The 25,264-nt window shown below is 36.2% G+C and overlaps 1 protein-coding gene across 4 annotated transcripts in view; it reads right to left on the bottom strand.

Moving 5' to 3' along the window:
* The window catches only part of CASK (calcium/calmodulin dependent serine protein kinase), a 218,392-nt gene that overhangs the window by 1,838 nt on the left and 191,290 nt on the right, over positions 1-25,264 (bottom strand). For 2 of the 4 annotated variants that reach the window (XM_035542152.2, XM_050708956.1), the window contains exons 18-25: positions 23,144-23,212; positions 21,742-21,777; positions 18,711-18,907; positions 17,336-17,451; positions 12,480-12,560; positions 12,311-12,391; positions 8,831-9,033; positions 5,660-5,743 (exon numbers count right to left, since the gene is read on the bottom strand). In XM_035542152.2, coding sequence (XP_035398045.1) covers positions 5,660-5,743; positions 8,831-9,033; positions 12,311-12,391; positions 12,480-12,560; positions 17,336-17,451; positions 18,711-18,907; positions 21,742-21,777; positions 23,144-23,212 — 867 coding nt within the window. The remainder of the gene's footprint in view (positions 1-5,659; positions 5,744-8,830; positions 9,034-12,310; positions 12,392-12,479; positions 12,561-17,335; positions 17,452-18,710; positions 18,908-21,741; positions 21,778-23,143; positions 23,213-25,264) is intronic. The other 2 variants (XM_035542153.2, XM_035542154.2) reach the window with 2 other exon arrangements.

Genomic DNA, 25,264 nt, shown 5'->3' with positions numbered 1-25,264 from the left:
TTCAACATCAGTCTTCTGGGTTTACTTCCTTTAACCATCGCTTACTGATGAGGAAGTTCTCACTCCGCGTTGCACCGCGGTTCCCATTTCAGAGTACATCACTTCTAGCACCTCTGAGTGTGCTGTGCTGAAGACCCAATCCCGCAGTCTGTGCTCGAGAAGGGTCAGCTGCCGCGGGCTCAGTACTACAACTTTGTGTCCATTCCTTACAGGATCAGCTGCCTCCCATTTTGGGTGTGTGCTGCCTAATTCTTTGTAGCTTGTGATGCTACTGCAGTGGGCTTTGTCAGTTGGCCTGCGTTTCTGAGAAAGAGAGCGCTTGCAAACGGTTTGTTTCTATGGTCCTGTAGTGGTTATGAGTTATAAGTCTGAATTCCCTTCCTGCAAATTCCCTTAGAAATTCAAAGAATCATGTCCTGTTTTCAGGAACTTTGAAATAACCACAGTAATCGGTTCCTTCCCTCCCTGTGTGTTTGGGGTGGATGTAGGGCTAAATCACATATGAACAGCAGAGACTCCTGCTGCTCTAGTATCTATAGGGTCACCCTACTTGTTCACACAGTTCTAGGCTTCAGAAAGTACAGAAACAGCTCCTATAGCTGGTTTTACAAGAAATTATTTTGGGAACAAAATTCTCTTTGTCTAATAAAAGACCTTCCTCCCATCCCCTTCCTCCTCATTTATTTAACTTTTTTTCCCAAGTGTTCTGTTTAAACTTCCGAAGCATTTCTAGCTGCAGTGACACGCCGATGTGAAATGGTGGCTTTCAGGTCCTCTGGAGGGAATAACCTGTGCTGAGACAGTTCTCCTTCCATACAGCCATGAAACTAACCGCTTCCGGAGGAGGCGTTCTGAACCCAAGTTACAGTTCTGCTTCTTCCCGAAGCTGTAGCCCCAGATGGGGAGAGAATGAGGCCTCCACTTGATAATCACTGAAAATCTCATTCAAGGTCAGACAAACGCTTCTCCCATGCACCTTTGTATAGGGCATGCTGCTTTTATGGACGAACACGCATCTACAGCGATGTTTGGCACTTCTGTAGAATAGTGTGTGCAAAATTAATTTATTCCAGTGTCAAACTGATCAACACAGATAAACACTAATATTTTTGTGGAACACTTCATACGTCCCAGTGTCTTTAAGCCAAAAACCTAGCTAAGTAATTATCTGTCAAGTTTTCATAGATTTTGAAAGAAGATATCAGTTTATGCCAGCTGAGGATCTAATCTTTTCTGTTTAAATTAACCTATCATACTTGTCAAGTAGACATCCTACCTGTCAAGCAGAATATTTTCAATGCTTTAATCATATCTAATTAAGATCAATTTTTTATTTAAGGCCAGTTTTAGCAAAATCATACTGTATCTTTAAATGAGTTTTAACCTCATGGCACGAGACTAATGCTACCTGAAAAATACACACAAAACTTTAAAGCTGTTAATTCATATGTAGCTTTTAAACTGTTATTCAGATCTCACATCAGTATCATCTCTACCATGTATGAGGGTGAACTTTTCTCACTGAAGTGTCTATTTTACTGAGACTGACAGAAGAAAAATCTGAAAAACGTACAGCTATCTCATCTTAAAAAAAACAAAACAAAAATGGGTAGATAAAGAAGAATGTAAGAAAAAACCCTTCCAATATTAATATTTACCTTGTACACACAGATGTCACAAAACTAAGAGTTTGAAAAACATATTAGATTTTAATATTTTTCTGAATTAGCTGCTACTTGGTCTAACTTTACTGGAACTGAAGTGGGTTCTATTTTGGAATATCTAAATTTCCTAGACCACTGGAAATGTAAAATGCTACTTCTTTCATATACTTTCAGTAAAAGGTTTGGGATAGGCCATTGCAGCAACTTTCAAATAGGTGCAAACTTTCTCAAATTTGTGGAAAAAAGACAGATTACAGTTCTTGATCTGTGTTTTAAACTGAGGCCAAATGTTACCTGTGTTTGTGATAAAGTATCTGTTGGTACATTCAATACGGTGTCAGACTTGGCTAGGTGTTTCTTGTGTGTCTGTAAGTGTTAATGGCCAAAATTCGTCTTTGAAACTAACACTTTCTCAAAATTTTGCTGTAGTAAGTTCTTCTCAATTTCCTTAAAACTTCTTAATTAGATCTTGAACAGTGAAGATTGCAGAATATTCTCAAGAAGAATATTCTCCAGCAGCTGTGCTCTCAATGGTGTCAAGAAATAAGATATTTATCCATGTGTTCTAATAGCTGAAGACAGACAAATGCATGGCTACAGTGCGTTGCTTCATTCATTTCATATTTGGGAGCAAAACATGTCTCTTCTTCTTCCTCAGCTCTCATGTAACAGGTATTAAATGTGGGTCTAGTTGCAGTGTGTCCATTATATGGAATAGACTTCTCTTTCCTATAACTAGCACTCATACTCTGCTTTTCTAACCTTATTTCAATCTCCACCAAACCTGGGACGGAAAGGAGTGAAAACCAACTTTCATCCATGAAATCTCTCCCACATGCATAATGGCCACCGCTGATGTCTTCAGTCTCTTTCATCTCTGAGATCTCTGAGGGCTTTTTTTTTTTTTTCCCTTAAAGTACATAGGCCAATAGCTGCCACTTGTGACAGTCAAAGCACAGACTAACAAATTACTAGTATTTCTTTTTAAGGCTATGAACAACTTAAAAAGATACCAATCAGGCCTTTGCCAATTTTGTTCCAAGAGAAAAAAAAAAAATTCAATTTAAACAGCTGATGGACTGCAAACATCCTAAGAAGAATTCCTCTCAGTCTTTCCCTATATAAAGGGAGGAAACAGCTATAAGAGAGAAAGAAGCTACACATTGCTCAGTGGAGATTTAGATCTACAAAATAGAGCCTGTCAACACCTCTTTGCTGCTGAATGGGTAATGGGAGATAGAAAACACCTTCAGGAGAGAAGAACTATTCCACTGTTCCCTGATATGCACTCTCCTCTCTTGTTTTTACCATACTAATAACCTGATATAAGTTTTTTTAGTGATGAGACGGGGGTACACTCTTGGAGATTTCCTATATGTTTTAAATTGGTTTTGTGCTTTGCAGAACTGGTCACAGTGCACTGCTATGTTCAGTCAGGGAGCATAACATTTTGTCTCCTACCTTACTGTCTGATCCTTGATCCTCTTCACTGATTTTTACTATGAAGTTCATATGTACAGCTCTGAGTGGAAATTTTACTCTCTAGTTTCTTTTTACTAGCAAATAATCCTTATTTGTATCATAGCACAGATATCTAAAGCCTTTATTATATTAAATTTTTATTTCAGTGACACAAAGTAATGTTGAATGGGAACAAGCAGATCTACATTCTAAAACTACTAAAATAACCAGAACTACCTTTTTCAGCCCCTAGCTGGTACTTACAGGCAATTTTCTGCACCATTTTGGCAGCTATATACAATTAGTACGAGTGCAGGAAAATGAAAAGAAAAGCAAAGATGAAATTCAAGAAAGCATAAGGGAAAAAAAGGACAGTCATTTACAAAAGTGTTCTCAAAAGGCGTATGTAAAATAAACAAAGCAGGATAAGATGATAGACAGGGACAATCATTATGAATATGAAGCTTTCAAAAAGTAAGAATGAATGGGGGAATATGAAACACATACTCTAGAATCTTGTTTGCTGCCTTACAGGCTGCTAATACACAGACATAACTTGCATATCTCCACGCAGCAGAGTGAATCTTGGAAAATATGACTCTGTATTTGGGTATGTTCTGTTGCTGCTACTACTATTTCCTGCCTCTCTTTAAGTTTAATTGATTCATTAATTAGGTTGTTTTTTCAAGTGTGGCCCCAGTTCACCAGTTCTGAACTGAGTGCCTGAGTGAATCCCTATGTACAGAAACAGTTTGGTCACAAGAACTTAAAATAAAGATGGTGTTACAGCATGAATCCAAATATTTAGAATGTAGTATCTTACTTCTATTAATATTTCTTTGCCATGAACACATATTTCCCCACCACTACTATAAAAGGTGCATTTCTATCCTCTTCCCAGTATACCATGGAAAACCTTTTCTCCCTCATTAACCCTCCCAAATTTCTCTATATTGTACCCTATAGCTAGTGGATTAAAAGCTATCTACCACTGGCAAATCAGTGAGGCCAAGGAGGACCATTTGGGAGCTGAAACATACGTACAAAGTAACAAAACCAGGTAATTACATAATTTTACAAAATATCTGGTCTCCTTGGCATTACTGTAAGCACAATGACTGTCAGACACAAGATCTTAAGAACTTTTTTTTTACATGATGCTATGCCATTTGCTTGCACAAGGACAAATTCAGTGTAGAATACAATTTTTTAGTGTTTTTTTCAAGATCCTACTGCTTTATGCCATATGCCAACACCAGCAGTTAGACAAACTGTTAACTTCACCAGTGTTGCTGATTTTGATGTCCTCAGACAGTTTATACGCTTGTGGCACTTATCAGTTACAGTACGGGTCCTTAAGACACAGTAAAATTACATAACTTACTGCTGTGGAAGTGAAAAGATGGGAGGGGGAAGAAGGATCTCTTCTTGGCTATATGGTTTCACAGTTTGTTCTGGTATTGGCCATTGTCAGAGCCTTTGTGAGCTGCTTGAAAACTGACAGAAATCCAACACAGAGCTACAGTAGCTCACTGAAGGGTCTGATAATTGCCATGGCCCATGCATGGGCAGTACATGTCCAGAAGCAAGCTAGAGACAACCACTCCCTTCAGCAACAGTGAACTAGGAGAATGTCTCAGCTGCCAGTAAAACTGCAGCTTGAGGCCAGTATTTTTCACTCTGCTTACAATTTTAATAACCATTCAGGGTATTTGCATTTAAATATGTTTGTCTTGTTCCTTATTTTCCTGCAAGCCTCTGCAGTGATGTCGTAGTTTCATATTTGTGATACTATAATTAAATTTCTATAGAAACATACCAGCTGTAGAGACAGGGCTTCTGACTTTATTTTTGCATAAGGAAGCAATGTTTAGAGACTTGGAACAGATTTATGGTCAAATCCAATTAATTAAATACCTTAGTATTAGGGTTTAAAAAAGGCTGAGCAGATAAAGCGTTTGTATAAATACTATTTGCCCTGTTGTGAGCTAAATGCAGTATTCCCTGATAGCCTCTGAAATCAGTAGCAGCTTTCAGAGTGGCAACTCTGTCAAGTAGGAAATTCAGGATGTGGATCTGCATGAATAATTAACTTAATTCCACAAGCAATTACCCCTTTGGTCAAAGCTTATGTTGAATTCTTAGAGATTTTTTTTTTAAATTAATAAGCCTATTTCTGATATATATTTGTGCATAAAAATACTACAAGATAAAGGTGGGATCACAATGCAGTTATGCACATCCATTTCTTCAGTTCAGGCCATCTGTAATCTAGTGCTAGCACTACAACTCAGAAGTGAGTAATTTTGCTAACTGAGAAATTTGTGCTAATGATTTGTCAAGGATTTGGAAATGGATCTGTGAGGTAGGGCAGGGAACGAAACAAAAATACATATTTTTAGAAAAATGCTGCTATACAACTGTTCTTTTGATTTTCCGCTTACAGACAAGGAAATGCTAGACCCTTATCTGCATCTTTGAATCCCATCCTTAATTCTGTCTCTGATAAGACTTTAGATTGTAATATGCCATACCTCGTTAATGCCTGGGGTAATCGTAGGTGCAGCAATAAAAACAACAAAAGGAGCAAACTCTGCAGTTCTCAGGACCTTCAATGCCTAGGTTAAAAAAATGAAAATAAAGTCAGATACAATGGAAGAATCCCCCACCAATCAATGTGAAAAAAGTTTAGTCACATAAGCAGAAAATAGAAAATTATGACTTATAATTGCTGGTATTTCTTTTTCATTAATCTCGAGTCAAGACCTTAGTAATGTAGACACTTACCTTTTGTTTCATTTTGAATTTTTTGATATTCAAACCGTACATTTATCACTAATAAGTGATTTTTTGAGACAATAAAATCTTCTGGATTTTTAGAGAGGTTCTTCCCATAGTTTCAAAGGATCCAGAACTGTATTTACATTTTAAGCTGAATAGTTAACACCAGGTTAAAAAAAAAAAATTCAGTGATGCCATAAATAGGTAAAAAAAAGCAAACTGTATTTTAGAATTAATATTAAGTAGAATATCATTCTTAGTCTGACTTGTTATACAAACCAATACTTCTTCTCATCTTCTGAAACAAATGAAAATGTGAGGAAAGATGTTTTTAAAAAGTAGCAATAATAATGAGTATAGCATTAATGCAGTAAATGCAGCACTGTGCCCCTGAACTGAATCTACGCAAAAGATGAGTGTTCTTATTAAAATCTGGACTTAATCATCATCTACTGTGTGACACACACAGCTGCCGTAAGTGAAGTTTTGCTTCAGATCCAAGGTATCAACTGAAGTGTAGGATAGTAAATATACATTCCTCAGCTCAACTCAAATATGTTGACAAGAAAGTAAGGCTACTAAGGGTCAGTTTTTTTTTTCTTGAAAACAATCCATCCCTTTTTGCAACCTAAATAGGTTTTCATCTCTGCTCCTTGAAACCCATCTGTATATATATATATATAATATATGTCAAGCTCTTCTAAACAAAAGAGAGAAACCCCATATTGTCAAACTCAAGGAGACTCACATAACTAGGAGTACCAAGTGAAAACAGGCAAGTGGTGTAAGATTACTCATATCCATATGGACTAATGTTCATAGACAGGCCTAAAAGAGCTGAGATAGATGCATGAGGAAGCTGGTTAAGAAAGAGGCTGGCTAAATACATGCTGGAGGAAGTGAAGGAAAGGCAGCTGTTACCAAATGTAAATATACTCTAATCAATATTAAAATGGCTTCTGAGAATTGTAATGCTTCTGACCAAACCAAGTTGAAAAGGTTTCTCAGGAGAGCTTACTTTTAATAGCTGCTTCATTTGAACTGGCTATAAATGCTGCTTTCCTCAAAAACAGTTAAATGTGGGATTTTTTTTTTCAGAACAGTACTATACCAGCATACTGTGTGAACTGTGCTAAATAATTTAGTCAGGTATCTTATTTCTATTATGAAGTTCTTAAAAAAATGAGTTTTTTGAATCAAAGAAGAATGTAGCGTTCAAATTTAAATACTTAACACTGATCGCAATTTAATTTCTTCCTCCCATTTCCTTCAACCTACTAGAATAATATAAACATCAAACTTGTCCATCCTCATGTAGTTCTACTTAACAAAATATATAAACACGTTCCTATGAACTGAAAGTCATGATTACATAGATGTTTCAAGGGAAATGTACCAGAATTTTCCACTGAAGATTTTATATAATGAATGAACAAACTATTCTTGTTTCTTGAGAGCCTGATTTTCTATCCTGCCCTCTTCTGCAAAGTATAATACCGTAACACCAATAAGAGTTCATAAAGTAATGACACCAATCTGGTCATTGTGTAAACAGGAAGGGTACCAGTAACTCATCACAAATGTTTCTGACATGGCTTGACAGTGGTATTGGAACCGAGTTAGTTAGGATCAAGACTACTCTCCAAAACAGCATCAGAGAGAAATTTTAGAACATATTGAAACATATTGATTGTCATTGATTGCTTTGTTTTTTTGACTGTATTGATTGTTTGCAGATGACACCAAGCTGAGTGGTGCAGTTGATACACCAGAAGGAAGGGATGCCACCCAAAGGGACCTGGACAAGTTTGAGAAGTGGACCCACGTGAACCGAATGAGGTTCAACAAGTCCAAGTGCAAGGTGCTGCACCTGGGCCAGGGCGATCCCGGACATGAGTACAGACTGGGAGAATTCACTGAGAGCAGCCCTGCAGAGAGGGACTTGGGGGTTCTGGTGGATGAAAAGCTTGACATGAGCCATCAATGTGCACTTGCAGCCCAGAAGGCCAACTGCATCCTGGGCTGCACCAACAGAGGGGTGGCCCTCACGTCAAGGGAGGTGATTGTCCCCTTCTGCTCTGCCCTTTTGAGGCTCCACCTGGAGCGCTGCATCCAGGTCTGGGGCCCCCAGCACCAGAAGGATGTTGATCTGGTAGAGTGGGACCAGAGGAGGGCCACAAAGATGATCAGAGGGCTGGAGCACCTCTCCTGTGAAGGAAGGCTGAGAGAGCTGAGAATGTTCAACCTAAAGAAGAGAAGGCTTCGGGGAGACCTTATTGCGACTTTTCAGTACTTAAAGGGGGATTATAAAAAGATGGAGAACAACTTTTTGCTCAATCAGATAATGACAGGACAAGGGGAATGGTTTTAAACTACAAGACGGGGGATTTAGATTAGAGGTTAGGAGGAAATTCTTCACTGTGAGGGTGGTGAGGCACTGGAACAGGTTGCCCAGAGAGGCTGTGGATGCCCCATCCTCGGAGGTGTTCAAGACCAGGTTGGATGAGGCCCTGGGCAACCTAGTGGGTGGCATCCCTGCCCATGGCAGGGGGTTGGAACAAGATGATCTTTAAGGTCCTTTCCAACCTGAGCCGTCCTATGATTCCCTAGTATGGTAATGACAATCAATTGTTGTGATACATTTCACTGGACATGAGGCTAAAATATTACAAATTTACACAGTAAGCAGATTTTCATGCTATAGTGGTTGCATACCACTATGAACAAACTATGAATTCGATTCTGCAGTATGTTCTTCTAACCAAATTATTAGCAGAAATCTACTTCATAGATTGATACTTTGATGTTCCAGGGACTTTTGTCTGCACATATTATTGTATGCACTGCTTTACAATATTGATAAAAGTATCTATCAATAAGGTTGAAGGATTTGTGACGAGTCCCATCTTCATATAATAAGTTACCTGAGGTTCTACATCAAGTATTGCAATTAGTCCCTGCTCATGGATCTTTCGTATTGTTTCCAGTTTTGTCCCATACATTGCATCCTCATGGCTGCCATATTCCAAATATTCATTGTTTGATATATCCTGCATCATCTGGTCATGCGATACAAAGTAGTAATTTTTTCCATTTTCTTCATCTTTCTTTGGAGGTCGGGTTGTGTCTGAAAATAAAAAATATTTTTAATGCAAAAGGAATACTAGGCTTACATAGAACATTTTGATTGTGATTTAACAGATTATCATTTGGTGATTAAGCATTGATAAACCACATAGAACAATGAAGTGTGAGCTGGGGGGAGGCAGAATGATATTGAGGGACATGTTGGGAAAAGCAGGAGATTAAAGGATGTAGAAAAGACAGAAAACAAAAAGTCAGAGGAAGAACACAAGGGCATAATTAACCTATATTTGGTCCAGACTATAAGACTACATCAGCTGCTTTTAAGAGCAAACAAACTTCCCTTCTACAATTTGTTCTTCATCTTTGCCTGACAGGCAAAACTGATCTCACAGTTCTTATAGTTCCTAAACCATTCAGTTAAAATCCCCTAGGCACCAGGGACACGTTTCATACCAGGGGCTAATACTGGGCCGAATCCTGTTAAGATCATCTTTAATGATCTGGATGATGGGGCAGCATGCACCCTTGGCAAGTTTGCAGATGACACAAAACTGGGAGGAGTGGCTGATAGGCCAGAGGGTTGTGTTGCCATCCAGAGGGACCTCAACAGGCTGGAGAAAGCTGAACATGAGCCAGCAATGTACCCTTGCTGCAGAAAAGGCTAACAGTATCCTGGGCTGCAATGGGCCAAGTATTGCTAGTAGGGGGATAAAGTGATCCTTCCCCTCTAAGTGCTGACGAGGCCAAACCTGGAACGGTGGGTCCGATTCTGGGCTCCCCAGTACGAGACAGACATGACCATACTGGAGAGAGTCCAGTGAAGGGGCACTAAGTAACTGAATCATCTCTTCTATAAGGGAAGGCTTAGAGACCTGGGATTGTTCAGCCTGGAGAAGACAAGGCTTGGGGGTTCTCATCAATGAACACAAATATCTAAGGGAAAGGTGTAAAGACAGAGCCAGCCTCTATTCAGTGGTGCACAGTGACAGGGCAAGAGGCAATGGGCATAAAATGGAACACAACAGGGCTCTGACTGAACATCACGAAGCACTTCTTTACTGTGTGGGTGACAGGGTAGTGGCACAGGTTGCCTAAAGTGGTTGTGGAGTCTCTCTCCTTGTGGAGTCTCTCTATCCTTCAAAAGCCATCTGGACATGGTCTTGGGCATCAAGCAGTGTCCCTGTTTGATCAGGGGGTTGGAGCGAGTGAGCTCCAGATGTAGGGACCTCAAACATTCTGTGATTCTGTAGGCCATCTGCTCCTCTTTTCCCCACAGGCACACTTAGAGCCACTTGCCTCTCCTAATATTCTCTGACAAATTGATTTCCTTTCATATTTTTCCACTGTCACATTTATGCTGGTGACACCACATTTGAAACACCACATCTCTTCACAATCTAATCTCATACGACCCAACAGTCTTATCATAATTTCAGCCAAGGTGTTCAAAAATTGAACTCATGTTCCATTATTAAATGTCTATTACTATTTTACGGATTAGATAGCAATGTTAGTGTAATTGAAGATAAAATTTCTATAGAAACATCAGTATTATAGATCACAATTATTTTAAGGAATTCAAGAACAATGGATTATAGAAAACCTATAATATCACTATAATACTCAGTGCTGTCATAAGTCTACTGGAATTAGTGTACTCTCCTAAACTTCCCCCCAAATACTCTTCTTTTGTAAAAACATTTCTGTATTTTTTTTCACTTATGTGGTTTTCTTCTTCTGAATGTGAATTTGTAAGTCTTAAAAGTAGGTGAGAGCCTGACTGCTTGTGGTCAAGAGACAAAAGCTACAAATGTATTGCTTCTGCAAACCTATGTGGTAAGAGACCTGGCCTACTAATCCATTTAATTAACTACCGCTGTGTGTGACACAACCTTTTGACCTTTAAGATCTAGTTTTCAGTAGCTAGATCATAAAGCATGACACGAAACTCTACACCCAACTTGAAGCCTGTCTTAGAAGCTACCTACTCTCACCATGATTTTTTGAAAGAATAGAGAAAATAAAGTAAAAATTCATCTCTGAGAGTTTGAGAGAATAATTTCAATTATCTAGAGTCAGCTGAAATATAGGTCAGGTTTCCCTAATACTTAAAGTGTGTGGTACACTTCACATGATTTATTTCAGATACCTAAAATAAGGGATTAACTTAGGTCCCTAAACACCAGAATAAAATACTATATTAAATGTCCTAAATCTGCCTTAAATTAGATACATCTATATAGTCTGATCAGATATGACACAGGAGTTAACAGAGACCACTGTTCCTCTGGAGTAGGGCTGCAGGTTAAATGATGTAAAACACGTACCTAAACATAATACTGATGCTTAAGCACCTAAAATGCATCCTGATTCCTCATTTAGCCTTTTCAGTTTTCTTATATAATCAGGGATGCAATTTACATGCTTCCACAGAGCAGGAACCTAATGCAGACAATCTAAGGTATGGTCTTCATGGTATAGGTGAGAAAAGAACTAGTTCAGCTTCTACCTCGCCAGGGCAATACACTTATTACTTTAGTTCTTTGTAATGGAGAATACATCTCCTGGGTTCTTATACTTCCTATGGTTTCTGAAGTCAGCCTGAAACAGACTAGATAGATTTAGCTGATGGGTGGTCTTGTTTCAGAATGCCTATGCTTGAGGAAAAAAGGTGCATCTCCAACAAATCATGCAGTAGGATATGCAGTTCCTGCCATGGTACTGGTGGAGATTGTTGTGAATGGAAAACGTCCCTATTCTCTTGGTAACAACCCATTTGGTGAGCTGTTAAGTTAATTACATTTTATTTTTCTTATTGTCATCTCTGGGAACTTCGGAATTATTTTAATATAATACCAGTCCTCAAGGCTAGGCTGTGAAAAGTAATTAAAGACAGTTAGATAAGGTAGACACTAAAAGTTTCCTCTAAATCTAGTTTATTTTTCTTCTCATGGGAATTATACAGTTTTTAATCTCATGGCTATTTCAGCCTTAAATAAGCTGTTAATGTAAAATCAGAACAGAAAAATGTAAAATGTTTTAGTTTTCCTTCTAAGTTAGCAAATGTTTGGGGTAGAGAAAAGTAGACTTAATAAGGGTTATGAATACTAAGAAACATTCAGTGTAGAAGTGGTATTACTTACTACCCCTCTCTGAAAAAAACAAAACAAGAAACATATCCAATCTTATCACAGTTCATCCATCTTTAACAGAAGATTAATCTCAGTAAAAATGAACATACGTACGATGTACTATAATGGGTACAGGACAAGGATGCTACATATAATTTTTGCACTACATTGAACATTGCTACTTACGAGGAATGGGGTAAGCAAATCTGTCCGGGTGTTTTGTGATGAGTGTGTTTTTTATGTGTCGTCTTCCAACACCATGTGCACCTAATCCACAACACAAAAATTAATTATACATTTTCTACCATAACGGGTTCAAAACTATGCTGTTATATTCAGAATAATTCAAAATTACCTAGTAAGACTAGTGTTTTCCTTTTGAATGCTGGCAGTTTTACTACTTCTTCATATGTGACGAGATCTAATTGATCAAACACTAAAACAGAAAAGAGACCCCCAGAGGGATAAGAAAAAAAGGCATATTAAGGGTGATAACTAATTGTGCTACAAATGATCATTTTAGCAAGTGTTAGATTTACAATACAAAGTAATGTGTTATGGAAAATAAAACCATTTCATTATGCAATTTTAAGAAAAGTGTTCATTAAAAAAACTGTTAAAAAGCAATAACACAGCTACTGAAATGCTCAGCAAAATTTGCATGTCCTTTCATGCAGTATTCAGCAGACCACAAAAATCAGCTAAAATGGCATGCCATTCACGTTTGCATTCCTAAGAAATAGCAACACTAAAGAAAAATCTGTAGACAGTGACCAACATGAATACAATATGAGAACATCTATTTACACTAAAGATAGGGATACTTTCATAATCATGTTTAACAAGAACTTTGAGAAATGCATAGAAAATACGGTTAATTCTTTGTGGTATTTCTTCTTCAAAACAGCGACCACATTAATTGTAATTAGAGTTCTCTTTAAACAGACGTGCTAGTTAAACTGACATGCTTTTAAAACTTGTGACAGAATGAAAAATCTTAACAAAAAGTGATGGCATTACATAAAAGAACCTCCACCATATTTAGGGAAAAATTGTAAAAGTATTATTTCAGAAAAAAATTCAACTGCAGTGAATGAATTTCATCTGCCTATCAATCTATTGTCAATTGCCAAGGTTTGTAATGATTGACAAATCAAGTTTTGTTCATTAAAAACAGCTTCTTACTCTGCCCAACAACACAACATCTGTGCCTATTTTTGAAGAATTCTAATGAATAACCAGGAGGCAGCTAACTGTATTTATAAAGATTACAGCAACGAGCAACTGTGAACATAATAACTAGCAAGAGTCTTCAGTTCTGTATTTGTGCGTGCTGTGAAAAGAAAGGAGGAGAGACTGCATCTGAACTATGACATCTGTGAGTGTTTCCAAGTCCTAAGGTGGTGTATTCACCTGAACAATATCCTGTCCGTCTTTTAAGGAAGAATCTAGATATATGGAATATCTCTTCCCTCCCTGCCCCAAACCCCTTAGGTAAGAAGGCAAGGGCAGGGGCTTTAGTTTGCTTGCTCCAGATGTTGCCAACCACGAAGAGCAGGTGGCATTCAGACTCTGGGGCCTACCAGAAAGCACACGTTCTTTGTACTAAAGTCCCAGTCAAAGCAGCAAAGGGTTTACTTAATATATTTCTTGTTATAGGGCAGATTTTAAAATTCAATGGCAGTGTTTTTACCCCATAGAAAAAGTACAACTAATTTAATTTGGTCGAAGTACAAATTAGTCAACTGACCTACTCAACTTTTTAAGGCCTATGAAAAGATTTGGATTTGAAAACTTCCTAAGTCCATTTGAAGCATTTTGAATTTTATCATGAAGAAAAATCTCTTTCAACCTTTCCCCAAATATTACAGGTAATACAAGCAAGAAGTTAGTAATATTTTTATTCTTTTTCACAATCCTACAAACACGGAATTCTTCATTTTTACAACTTTGCATAATTTAAATTAACTAATATTTCATCTCATAGCAGCAATATCTAAAGATCTACAACATGTTAAACAGTTTTACCATTCTAACCATTGTAGTATTACCATTCTAAAGATGTACTGGGAAAAATATCTTTCCCCATTAAAAATAAGAATAAAAAAAAATCAATCCTTTATTTTCTTCTTGAACAAAACCACATTATGTTAGATACAAACAATGGGAGCAAACAACAGAAATGATACAGATTAATGCCTTCATCACAAATTAGTAGCATGGAGAAGATATGTCTCAGTCTACATGGAATTACCTAATGATTGTAGGGTTTTCAAACACAAAAGAAAAATGATTATTTTTAAAATATACACAAGATATGAGGAATACAGGACACATTTAAAGACTGAACTTTTAATGCTTCTGTGTTACTAGCTAATAAAGAAAAGTTCTTGAAAGGAAACTAAGAAGCAAATAAAGAGGCATTGTCACTTGACAGGTTACTTACATGCACAGAGGCCATTGGGAGTAAGACAGCATGAAAAATGTACAGGGGTCATTGAGATATGGCTTGTAATATATTAGTAAAATAAAAAGTATATGCACAAAATAAACTTTACCATGCAGTAGTCTAAACACAAGGCAAATAAATCACATTAAGAAATGATAAACATAGTTTATAAAAGCTTGGCAATTTTCTACATTATGCATAATATGAAGCACAGTTCTAGTGTTCTGAAGAGCGTTCTCTTATGGAGTCCTGCATCAACATTTCAGTAAAATAAGTTAAAAAAAAAAAAAGTTATCACTGCAGCATATCTCTAGAGCATTTATATACATGTCAGTGAACCTAATACTCAAAAAAAATTTTTTTTTCCTGTGGGCTTTGGTTCCAAATAGACTTTACTATGATAAGATGTATGACTGTGAAGATGTCTCTTGAAGGACAAAATATTCTAATATCAAGTATGGAGGAAAGAAAAATGTGATGGCAAATTTTTCTTGTAAAGGAGAATATCTTTGCTTTTATTTATAAAAAGTAACTGAAATATTCTCCTTTTGACTTCATAAACTATGTCTGATTGGCAGAATAATCAAATTTCTAGTTCCAGTAATATCCCAACATACCACAACAAAATCTTAGCTCTTAAGTTATTAGCTAGACCCACGCACTGATCTTAGCTGACTATGAATTGTTTTAGTAGCTCATTTCCCAGCACCCCTGTTCAGTCTGTTCCCTGAGACAGAAGTAACAGAAAAGTCCAAATAGATTGCATAGTGCTAAATGATTTAACTTTATACTAAGCTATAAGAGAAATAAATTCTACTTTCTTCTACGAGCCAGACTATGACATCTGGATTAGACTTCTCAGTTCCAAATTCATTATACTTATTTTGTATAGAACAGGAGATGTTTTTAATTCTGAGACAGACACACCGGAAACCTGCAAAAAGCAGTGTTGTCATATTTCTGATTAACAATACCATTTGTTATACAGTATTTTAGAGAAGGTAAATTCAGTACTATCTTATTTAAACTTAACAAATACATAATAGCATCATAGCATTTCAGTGAACCTCTCAATATCCTACATTTTTCTTCATTCCCTGGAATATTACTGGCATCACCTTTATTACCTGAAGGACACCATGATCAATACATGTTTCTGAGAGAAATACTGATTCCAGTTTGTGCTTTTGTTAAATTTTTGACTTCTTAGGGGGAAGGGGAAGTGTCAGATTATATTTTGAAAATAATAATTTTATATGTTAATATTTCTTGTTTTTGGTAAACCTTGTACTTTGATGATAAGTGTCTACAAGTATTGGCAGTGGCAAGCACTAAGGGGGTCAAATCGTGCAACCAAGTGCTGTCAACCTTCTCCAAAATGTGCCCCCTAAATCAAGACGGGAAGTTTAGGTTACCTTTCTTTGACAGGGATTTAATTGATACTAGGTATTCAGGAGCAAAACTAGCTCATTGTATTGTCTGCTCCTTCTCTGACCATCCTCTTTCCTTTGCTTATTCCTCTGTATCGTGCCATACTTAGTCACACTGATGTTATCAACTATGCAGCTGCACTGTGAACTGTACTAAGAAATCTAACTGTCCTAAAGAGAAAAAGTGGTTTTTGTTGGGTTGTTCTTCAGTTAGTCCCGTTGACAGCACAGCCATGCAAAGTTATACTGGCGCAACTGAAGGGAGTAGCATGCTGTGAAAATGTATGCTGGGTGCAATTAGTAATACTTTAAAGCTGATATTCTCAAAGAGTTCAGGTGGCAAAATCTAGTTTATTCTCAACAGTTTTTGTTAAGGTCATAATTACTAAAACGTGGTTTAGTGTTACTGCGGTGAAGTGGAAGCATTAGAACAACCAGAATGGCAAACCAGCAAAAGAAAGGAAACAAGTTAAAACTTTCAATCTCTACTTGAGTCATAATTAAATATTTAGAGACAATACAATACAGGTTTCAGACTAACAAGTAACTTTGTATTTAACTGTGAACATCTTAAATGTGGCTGTGAGTTAAGGAGTATAAATGATAATTACTGTTCTTTGACTTTCCTAGACTTTATTTTCAAATGGCTTTTAAGTTAATATAGGTTGTGTAGTACTGATGTATTATGAGCTCTGACACTGCACAAAGATTGTACACATAAAGAGAAATGTAAAATACAGACTTGTATTATTTTCAAAACAAATCAAATTTTCAGCAGTCTAGACACAAATCCAAATCTCAGGATTCAGGCAGAAATCACTGCAAAGAGAAAAACTTCCACAGTTTGTTTGATTTGGTAGCTGTAAAATAACAGGCTGACTACACAGTGGTTCCTATTATGATTGCAGCTGTAAAGCTTCAATAAAAATGCACCTTCATCATGTTTTTACATATATAATCTATAACCGTAAAGACACGCTAACAAGAATGCTACTGAAAAGTCTTCTGTATTGGACAGTACAGTACCAGATTGTAAAATTGATATCCTGTTGGTTTCTAGTGCTTCTTTAAATATAATATCCAAGACAATGTAAGTCCATACTAGGATATATTATGATACATATATTTTGTTGCAGCTTGCCTCTAACTGATTCAGCTATATGTTTAAACAGCAAAGAACAAGCGGAGTGTTGTTGGCATAATTAAAACTTTATTTGTATTTTTGTAAGTGACTGTTTAGGTTAAAATAAAAGTGCCAGCTAAACAATTAATGGCGAGGTTTAGATTGTAAAGATTTTAACCTCTTAAAGATACTTGCATTTTTTTTCATACCTGCATTGTGCTTTGCCAAATATTTGTCTTTGTACTGCTTTTTTTTCTTTCCAAACCAAGTACAGCTGGCCTGTTGCTCCTGTTTGGTCTTCTCCATGGCAATACAAGCAACTCGCCTGGCATATGCAGTAGAAAGAAAAATTGTTGTAATAACTGTATTTTTAAAAAGCCATGCATGATGAATTAGAAAAATAATATTGTTTAATAGCACAAGAGTACAGTGACATTTTTCCAAACTTTTATTTTTAATGACTTAAATGCACTTATATACTAATACATTTTGATATACAAAATGTTCTTACTGGTAGATCATTAAAGATCACAGATCAAGGGGGCATGGGAGGAAAGGTAGCTACTGAAATGGTTGAAGACCACTGCAGCAGACTAGACTGGAAGAGCAAAGTCTAGAAAGGCCACCATGGTCTAAAGTTCAGGACAAATCTTCTTGTGTTGTGGAAATGTCCTAAGGATGACCTTTAGGATGAAATATGTTCCTATTGTAGTGTACACTAGTATATGAGTATATGAGGGCTTGCAAGGGAGCTCTCGAGATTCTGTGAAATGGCTGCCTGCCTCTGTTTCTCTTTTAGCAAAATCTTCCTTAGCCAGTACAGGTGGTACAGGTGCTGTTAAACCCCTTTACAGCACTCTAATTCTTTATACAGAACATTTGTGAAATATTTTGGGCTGGATTATCCACGCTAATAAACTTCCCTGAGTTACGGCTGTTAACATTCATGCTCCAGGACCTGCTTGCCAGAGTTTGTACTGATATATTTAAAACGTTTACTAAACAGGTTCTGCAGGAAGTTGTTTAAAGGCTCTGCATTGCTTTTGTGGAACTGGGTGCCATTGCTGTTTGTTTAATCTGTTCAGGATTCTCTGCACTGTGATTTCTTTCTGCTATTTGGCTTTCACATGAAAAAGGAAAAGGGAAGAAAACCCCCAAATTCCCACAATGATGCTTGACTGCTAGCTACAACCTTATTCCTGCAGAACTTGCATGTCAACAGTACCAATGACAACAGTGTTTAGAGCCTAAAAGAGAAATAGATTTGACCCCCTTATATAAACAATTTGTATGTAAACTCCAGTCCTGTTTTTCTAAAATATATCAGAAAGCACAAGTTTTAAAGTTACTAAAAGTTATTAAACCATGTACTTATTTTTCTAATATAACACACATGATATTTCAAGCAACTCTTAAGCATATATGAGAAAAAAAAATCAATGCCACAGAAACTGAGGCAATATACTTTTTTTTTTTCAAAAGAAGGAAAGATTACACAAAAATTAGCTATACAACAATGACAAGCATGAAAGACAAAAATGCAAGCAAAGCTAAATTCATTTTTACAGAAAACTTAAGTCATACCATTCTTGAAGTTCAGGAGAAGGAATAAGACCTGCAGTACCATTTTTGGAGTTCTCCAGTTTACCCTGCCACCAGTTGTGATCATCTTTGCTAATGATTTGGATAATATCACCAACTCGGAATCTGATGCCAGCTTCTTTGCAAGGAATGAGGTCATCCTTTGCTGGATCATATTCAAATTGTGCTCTGACATATATCTATAAAGAAGAGTTTATAAAAGACACTGCCATATTATTACTGGTACAGTATTAAGAGAAACAGATGAAAACTTGATCTGTGCATGTAGCTACATATACTGCTTGCAACAAGCAAAGGAAGAAACAGAAGGGCAAAAGCATAAGTGATAGTTGAAAATGGAACAGAAAAAAATATCAGCAAACAATGGAGACGTATGATGTTATTTTGAAAGCTCGTGTCTTCTACATACTGTAAAACCTGAACAGCAAAATTGAGCACATGTATGCTTCTGAATACTTTATGTAGATCTATAATAAACTGATAGGATCCTTCAAATCAACATTAACTATCGTAAATCATTATAGACCAAAGGCTTATGACTTGAACTGCACTGCACTTTCCAACTGAAGTTCCATGATATGTTTTAAAATGTGTATGACAAGAAATATTACTTGACAACATAAAGGACTTAGGCTACATTACTGATCATTAGTATTTAGACTGAAAATTTAGTACCTTTTTTTTAAGATTAAAGAGGAAATCCACTGTTGGGCCTATCACATATAGTTAGTTGGGTGGAATCTACTAATTCTCTGTATAGGGATTTTAGCAAAAGTCTAATCCTATATAAATGAATTGTCCCATATAATGATTGGAGTAAGGTATTTTCTAAGCAACATTAACAGAAGAAATTTGGATTTTGACTTCACAATTTAAAATAATATATAAATCCCTGCTTTGTGTGTTAGGGAGGCCCCAATCCTACAAAGTAAAAATAAAAGCTATAAAAGCTATCTCTAGTTTTCATTGCTAATTACAGCCCCGATGCATCCAAAGATCTTAAAACCAGAATTAAATGTCATGCCCAAGATGGGTAATTGGATAATTTCTGCAGTTTATGAAATTCAAACATCATCCTACAGTGACTCAGACAGCCATGTATACTCTATTGCTGATTTCCTTACTAAGGATGACTAGATTAAAAAAAAAAAAAGTTTTACATTGCAAAGTAATATCCTTCATTTAAACTGCAACAAACACTTTTCAACTCTGCTTAAAAAGCTGTGGCTATGCAATCTTAGTACTGTTCGAGGCACTTAAAAAAGTTTATTTCTGTAGAAATCCAGTCTGCAATCCAACATATGAATAAATTAACTTAAAATGACTAATCATTACTATCGTGTACCTGATGCATTTTTATCTATTTAGAGATAGCAACTGATGGTAACACCAATGCAGAACTCAACTTGTAATATTCCTAATCTGACCCTTGTTCTGCTGGGTAGTGAATGTGTGACTTTAGATAAGCAACCCAAGTTCTTTTTTTCACCTGAAAAATAGGATATTTTAAAACCAAGTACTCTTACTTAGTAATTGGCTTACTCTGAGGTAGTCAGTATTGAACTATTTCCTTGTTTTACTTTACCCTAACTTAATATAGGTCTAGAAAAGTGACCAGTATTTTTACCATCTAGAAACTTTTCCTTGCTTTTCATGTCCCTGTTGCAGTTTAAGACAGTATCTACAAAATCTACACCCAAAGACAATACTGTCTGTTCATGGAACATTATGCACACTTCCTTATTTATACCAGTGTATCTATTATCCAAGCCCTTACTGTCTCAAGGATGACAAGCTACCAGAAAAAATATGCTGGGTCAATGGGAAAAGAATCCTGAAAAAACAAGGGTAACTATAAATGGTGCGAGTACGAGGGACATACTGATTCTGGTATTATTCTGATATTGTCTTGAACATACTCTTTTCTCCTGGGAAAAATACCTCATGAGAGGAAAAACAAAACCTAACACAACAGCTCGGAAGGTCTGTCACAAAGCCTCTTCAGAACTACATTCACACAGCCTGAAACTTCAGAAGACAACTGAAAGTTGAAAGAACCAAGCTGTAAGCTTTAAAAATGGGAAATGAAGCAAGAACAATCTATTCTTGTAATAACCATTCCAGCCAACACAACCTGACAGTAATACAAAAAGATTTTCAAAGGCAACAGACTATGAGGTCCATTGACTCTTTTGAATGGAATTGCAAGAATTATTATAAAAAACCCTTTGAGTCCACAGTTAAAGATTCAGAGGCATATTCTGGAAAGGTTAAATGGAGCAGTTATTGAAGATGAACCACAAATCCCTTGATGCTATGTGTTGGTTTGGAGGTTGCAGTTAAAAAAAAATATCTTAAAATTGCAAAGAGAATCACTGAGAATCATTTGCAGAGCCCTTAAGGGCATTCTTGAGGTTCTCTGGATGGAAGACCTTTGGTCTACAAGGACACGTACATTTGTCAGGTTAAAGTTACGAAGCTCAGGATCTGGACTTGAGACTGAAAATATGAGGCTATCTTCAGACCTACCAGCGCTTAATAGAAATTGTACTTACTGTACTTCTTTGAAGAGCTTTGTAAATGTTAGTAACTAGTTATAAATCAAATCAAGCTTTAGAAGCTTTGTCTGTACAATATTTTAGAGTATTACACACTTGTACTATTAGTCTCCATTTCAGCTAAACTATAATATTTTCATCTAAGATGAAAATCTGTGCAGGTGATTACTTGACTGCACAACAGCAAGTCTATTAATGCATTCTGAATTAAAACAACATCTCAAGTTAAATTTACAATGAATTTGTTACTCTTGCGTATATGGACACATGAAAAATGCTACTTTGAATTAGCCACAAACAAATGAGTTAAAAAGAAAAATGGAAAAAAAAAAGGAACAAATTTTCCAAGCTTAAATGTTTTAGTTCAGCACATACAGAATATGAGGGGAAAAAGATAAGCAGGGATGTTCACTAGCAGCTAAATTTATAAATTCCCATGGAGGATATCTATTCACCTGTCGTCCTTTTGGTTGTGTTGTCGATGGCAAGTCCTGCAGAATAAAGCCAACCCAGGAGAAGAAATTTTCATTTTACTTTTTAAGGGTATACAACACCATTTGTTAGTGATTCATACTACATTACAGTAAAATGGTAAGTCAGACGAAAGTATAAAAGCATTGACCCATTTAAAAAATACTTTTTTTAAAGAAAAATCAAACCCAGGCTGTTTAGCAGCAAGCTGAAGAAAGCAGGTAAATAGTTTAAGCAGATAGAGAATGTGCTTTTTAATATACGATTCAGCATCTTCAACACAAAAGCACCATCAAGTGAAAGAGGCTCTTTATGTGAATGCCTTTTTCCACTTAATACTTCATATTATTTTTAAAAGAGAATGTTGGCTATAATAAATACTAAAAATTGTATTATTAAAAATGTATCATGTGACAAATTATGCCAAAGAGTAAGACTATAACTATTAATCATATTACAAATTTGATTTAATTCACAAAAAATTCTTAAATTTTTTCATCCACACCATTATTTTTTATTGTATTAATTAGATGTACTTTACCTTGTGGCAAATCATTTCTCAATTGTAATGGTGTATATGTATTTTTTAATAGTTAAAGGAGTAGTTAATTAGGATTTTTTTTTTATGTAGTCCCATGACTCATGATATTGACAGCACTCTTACTGAAGGAACTTGCATGTACAGTTACTACATTGGTCCAAACAATGACAAACAGTAAACAACACAAATTTTAACATTACCATACATTAGAAAAACAGGAGATCAACAGCACCTTTCTACCTGAATACATACGAAACAGGAAGTACTTTGTGTTAAAGATGTGATGATAATAGCTTGGTTTGTAGTGCAGTTTAAAGCCACTTCCTTTTGCTTTTCATATCCAGGCAAGGCTCGTATTTCACAAAGTATGTGCACGTACCACAACAGCAGAGGGCACACCAATTCGTTAACTCAGATAGCGGAAACCAGTACACGTTCCAGAGGTCTCTCAAAACACAAAGCTTAAGGAATCTACAAGGTCTTGAAGTATTAACTGCACAGTTATTCTTTCTTCAAACACTGCTTCCAAAGTTTAGGATGGAAATAAGACTTCCACTTGAAACCTTTGCTTAGTTTTGAGGAAACTGCTAACAATGATTTAAGGATGACTGAAGTGTCACATTACAGTTATTAACATTTAACTCACTCACTATATGGCTTTTAATGAGAAGAGTATGTTGGAAAAAAACTCTTAGAAAACAAAAATGGGGAGTTACATATGCAATAACCTAGGTTCTATCAGCAGGACAAAATTTTCCACTGACCACACAATAAGTATAACAGTAATGGCAGATGAGCACCAACAAAACTTTCACACTTTCTCTGTGTGGAACTGGAAATCTTACCGAAACAGAATTGTTAGTGCTGCTATGGCCATTAGCTGGGGACTGTCTGGATGTAGAGGGGGAATCTCTCTGAAATAAGACACAAGGTTCATTAACAACACAACACTATCACAGGAACACAGATATATTTTTAAAAGAACAGTTACATCCACAGCCTTATAACCACTTGCGTAGCTGCTTCATCCGTGAAAGTTTCCACACTACAAACTCTGTAAATTTGAAAAGTTTGTTCATAGCTTGAAATTCAGGTTTGACATTTTGATGTGTCCTAGGTAATAACTATTTTTATGTTGCCTCAGCAATCGAACAGCTGAAAATCTGTTAACTCTCAAATCTTCTATGGTTGACAACACTAAAGGACACTAGCCATATTGGTGCCTTTGCTAAAGGTAACTACCTGGAAGTTATATGCTGCATACTTGAACTACAAGGCAAATATTCCATTTTAAAGAAGCTTCTAAATTTTTTCAGCCACGTAGAGGTCACCTTCTACTTCTTCTAACATTGACCACCTTCTACTTGTTAAGATGTATCTCTGTAGTGTCTCAAAGACACTGCTGCTAATATAGGAGCAGAAAGTTGGATACTCTTCTCTTTCCTCATCCATTTTATATCATATTGCTTTTTAAAATTATTATTTTTTTCCTTCCAGCAGTCTTACGGGCCTAAAAACATTAGACTTTGCAAAAATACATCATTTAAAAAAGCCACTTTTCTTGAGTCACACTACCAGTGTAGTCCTACACTTCAGTGACAAGACAGCAGATGCAGAAATTCTACAGAAAGGATAACAGGACTTTCTGGCTGGGTTTTGCAGAGATAAGAAAGTTACTTGCTGAGTAATCTTTTCCTCATGCCATTTTGATCACCTAGTCCTTAATTCCATAATATCAGATCATTGAGTTTAACTAGCTATCTCTTCAGGAAATCAAATAATTCACTCACACATAGTGAAAAAATAAAAATCCCCTCAAAAAAATAGCCCCAAGGAATTTTGGAATACAATATTCCATATCAAAGGTCAATTTAGAAATGTTTGGTAACTTCATGTAACATTAAGGATAGTACATAAAAGGCATAAAAGGGGTAAAACAGTTTTCAAAGAACACAGTTACCCCGTCACATTTTATCAATATGAGTGCCTTTTGTGAGCAGATTAAAAAACAGAATTGGAGCTGAACTGTTCATGCAACAGCATTAATCACGCAAAGATCCTCTACGAATATTCTCTAACTTTTATTCATTATGTGATACCGCCCACAGCTTTTATAAAATATCAGAAAACTCTCGTTGCCTTCATACTTGATGTGCAACAAATTCATTTAGAACTTCTACACTTCTTTTGAAGTCATTGCATAGGATTTCAGAAAGTTCCATATATAGTTAGCTACGTGTTTGCTTTGATTTTAAAACAGTTGAGGACAAATCTGAAATTATTATCACTGTAAAATCATTGCATATGTAAGTCTGTACTCCTGCTACATGCACACGAACAAAACGCTCATTTGGCTCTCGAAATTGTTTGAAACACATAACGAACTGGAGGAAATCAGTTCTAATTATATTTACAAAATCACTCCAGCATAACAAGTTTCAAATGTTCAAATGAGACCAAATAAGCTACTCATTATTGGAAAAAAATGCATAAAGGAACCAGTAGTCCTTTTTTGTGTATTGCATATTAGTACCACCTTCACAATTAAATAGCAGCTAGGAGATTCTTTCCAAATAAAAAAGTAGCAACTTCCTTCTTTCATAGGCAGATCTTATGCTTGCTCAGCAACTCTGGCTGTGCCAATTTCTCTCACTTTCAAGAAGCAATGAAGGATGAAATTTACTTTTTGGTGTCTTGTTTTGTTTGTTTTTGTTTTTAAACCTAGTTTGTTATGACTACTAGTCCAGTGATGGTTTGGCTAAGGAAAGCTTTGTAAAGTTATGCAGGCACCCAGGTCATTTGGAGAATAACAAGTTTAGAGCAATGTGAAGAATGATGCTATTTCTGGCCTCTCTTGAAGGCTTCTCCCTTTAAGGAAATTTTCTTGTTTTGAAAATATTTTGATTTTATTCCTCCAACAATTCTCAGCAGAACACTACTCAAAGCAAATGCTTGTCACAACATAT

This window comes from Cygnus atratus, chromosome 1 (genome assembly GCF_013377495.2).
Source record: "Cygnus atratus isolate AKBS03 ecotype Queensland, Australia chromosome 1, CAtr_DNAZoo_HiC_assembly, whole genome shotgun sequence".
In the NCBI taxonomy this organism is placed as follows: Eukaryota; Metazoa; Chordata; class Aves; order Anseriformes; family Anatidae; genus Cygnus; species Cygnus atratus.
The sequence above is the reverse complement of the archived record's forward strand: the minus strand, read 5'-3'. Positions and strand labels throughout refer to the sequence as shown.